The 1,757-nt window shown below is 35.6% G+C and overlaps 1 protein-coding gene across 1 annotated transcript in view; it reads right to left on the reverse strand.

Annotated features, from left to right (window-relative positions):
- Positions 1-1,126: 1,126 nt before the first annotated feature.
- Positions 1,127-1,757, reverse strand: part of LOC103599107 (olfactory receptor-like protein OLF4) — a 2,019-nt gene continuing 1,388 nt past the window's right edge. The window contains exon 2 of the mRNA XM_008583200.1: positions 1,127-1,167. Within this exon, the coding sequence (XP_008581422.1) occupies positions 1,127-1,167 (41 nt within the window). The remainder of the gene's footprint in view (positions 1,168-1,757) is intronic.

Here is a 1,757-nt window from a genome sequence, read left to right on the forward strand (position 1 = left end):
CTCACATCAGACTGGTAGCAATTGGAGTGATAAAGAGTGAACTGGGAATATGTTGAGGGAAGAGTTAACAGGATTTCCTGATGGACTGGATGTGGGTTGTGAGAAACAAAGACAAGTCAAGGATGACTTTAAGAATTTGGCCTTGATCAATTAGAAGAATGGAGCTGTTATCAATTGTAATGAGAGAAGCTGCAGGTAGAGAAATCTTTTCAGAGGGTTGGGAAAAGCCAGAAGTTTGGTTTTGGACACATTAGATTTGAGATGCTTATTAAAGATCCATGGGGAGATGTTTATTAGGTGGTTGGATACATGGACTTGTATCTTAGGAGAGGTGTCTGAACTTGGAATACAAATTAGAGTGTCTTCAGCATGTGTATAGTATTTAAAATCACAATACTGCATCAGATCACTACGAGAATGTCTAAGATGGGCTAAGATATGTTATCCCAGGAATTTGTAACTGGGACACAGGAGACGTTGGACCATTGGTTGTTTGAACTGAGAATATGAAATAGCAGTGTTGTGGGGTGGCCATTTTCCACATGCAAGACAAAGCATATTGGACTGGTCTGCAGAGAGAAAGGCATAGTGGAGACACCATGTGGTCCTTGGGGAAAGGGCCAAGTAGTTTCTTTGGTATCTGATAGTTTCGTGGGCACTGTTTCCAGGCCTTCGATAGGTGCCACTAGTTTGAGTGGGTATTTTTCACTTGTGGTCTAAAGAGTCTTAAGAAAGACAGTTAGTGACAGAGTGTTAAAAATGCCTTGGCAAGAGGAAAGGACTGTATGCCTCCCAGATCCTGCACAAATTGTTGAATGTCATAGTTACACATAAATAGATTTCTTTGTGGATGGAGGCACTTGACATTTTTACTTTCAGTTCTCTTCTCTCTTACTGAAAGTCTTTAATTACCACTCCGTGTAGCCATGTAAAATAAAACAGAGTCTATCTAGTTGGTAGACTATTAGAATTACTGGTTTCTCGAGTCTTCTATGCCATGGAAATCAGGTAACATTATGGAAAATATTGGCTATGATCAGATATTTCCATGATCTAAGACCAAACTCAAAATATTAAATTCTGAATTTTATATGCTAGATGGAATAAGCCTTCATGTAAGGTATAGCTAGATGCAAGGTTTGGAGACCTGTAATTTAACAAAGCTTGCTGGGAAAGTAAACAAGAAAGGAAAACTCTCACTATTCACTGTTGTGAATCATTTTCTGTTCATATTTAATCAGAATTTCATATTAGTTCCAATAGGGTTTTTATTTTTTTGTGGATTTCTTAAAATATACAACATCTCTCATTTGCAGATGAAAATCATTTTACTTTTTTCTTTACAAATGCAAATCCTGTTTCCCTTCCTTGCTTGATTGCTNGGCAGCTCCATTTCTAAAAATTTATTGCAAGGGCCTGTGGAAACCTATGTATATATGGTTTATTCACAAAGACTTTCTTTGCATTATATTTATAATAGTAAAAATAAGTAGAAAATCCTAATTATACCGAATGGAAGAAAGTTATATAAGTTATGGCATCTTATTATGCTATAATATTAGTTATGAAAATGTTTATGAAGAGCCGATAACAATAGTGTGGAAAACACTCATGAGAATAAGTGAAAACTCATCAATGTAAAATAAATGCACAGAGAAAAGGACCATAAGAATTTGTGTAAAGTATTCCCAATGGTTTCTTTTCAGAAGAAATTAAAAATTATTTTTCATATTTTAAACTTACACTGTAGTCAGCAC

Source organism: Galeopterus variegatus, unplaced genomic scaffold (genome assembly GCF_000696425.1).
Source record: "Galeopterus variegatus unplaced genomic scaffold, G_variegatus-3.0.2 Scaffold2849, whole genome shotgun sequence".
NCBI classification, from domain to species: domain Eukaryota; kingdom Metazoa; phylum Chordata; class Mammalia; order Dermoptera; family Cynocephalidae; genus Galeopterus; species Galeopterus variegatus.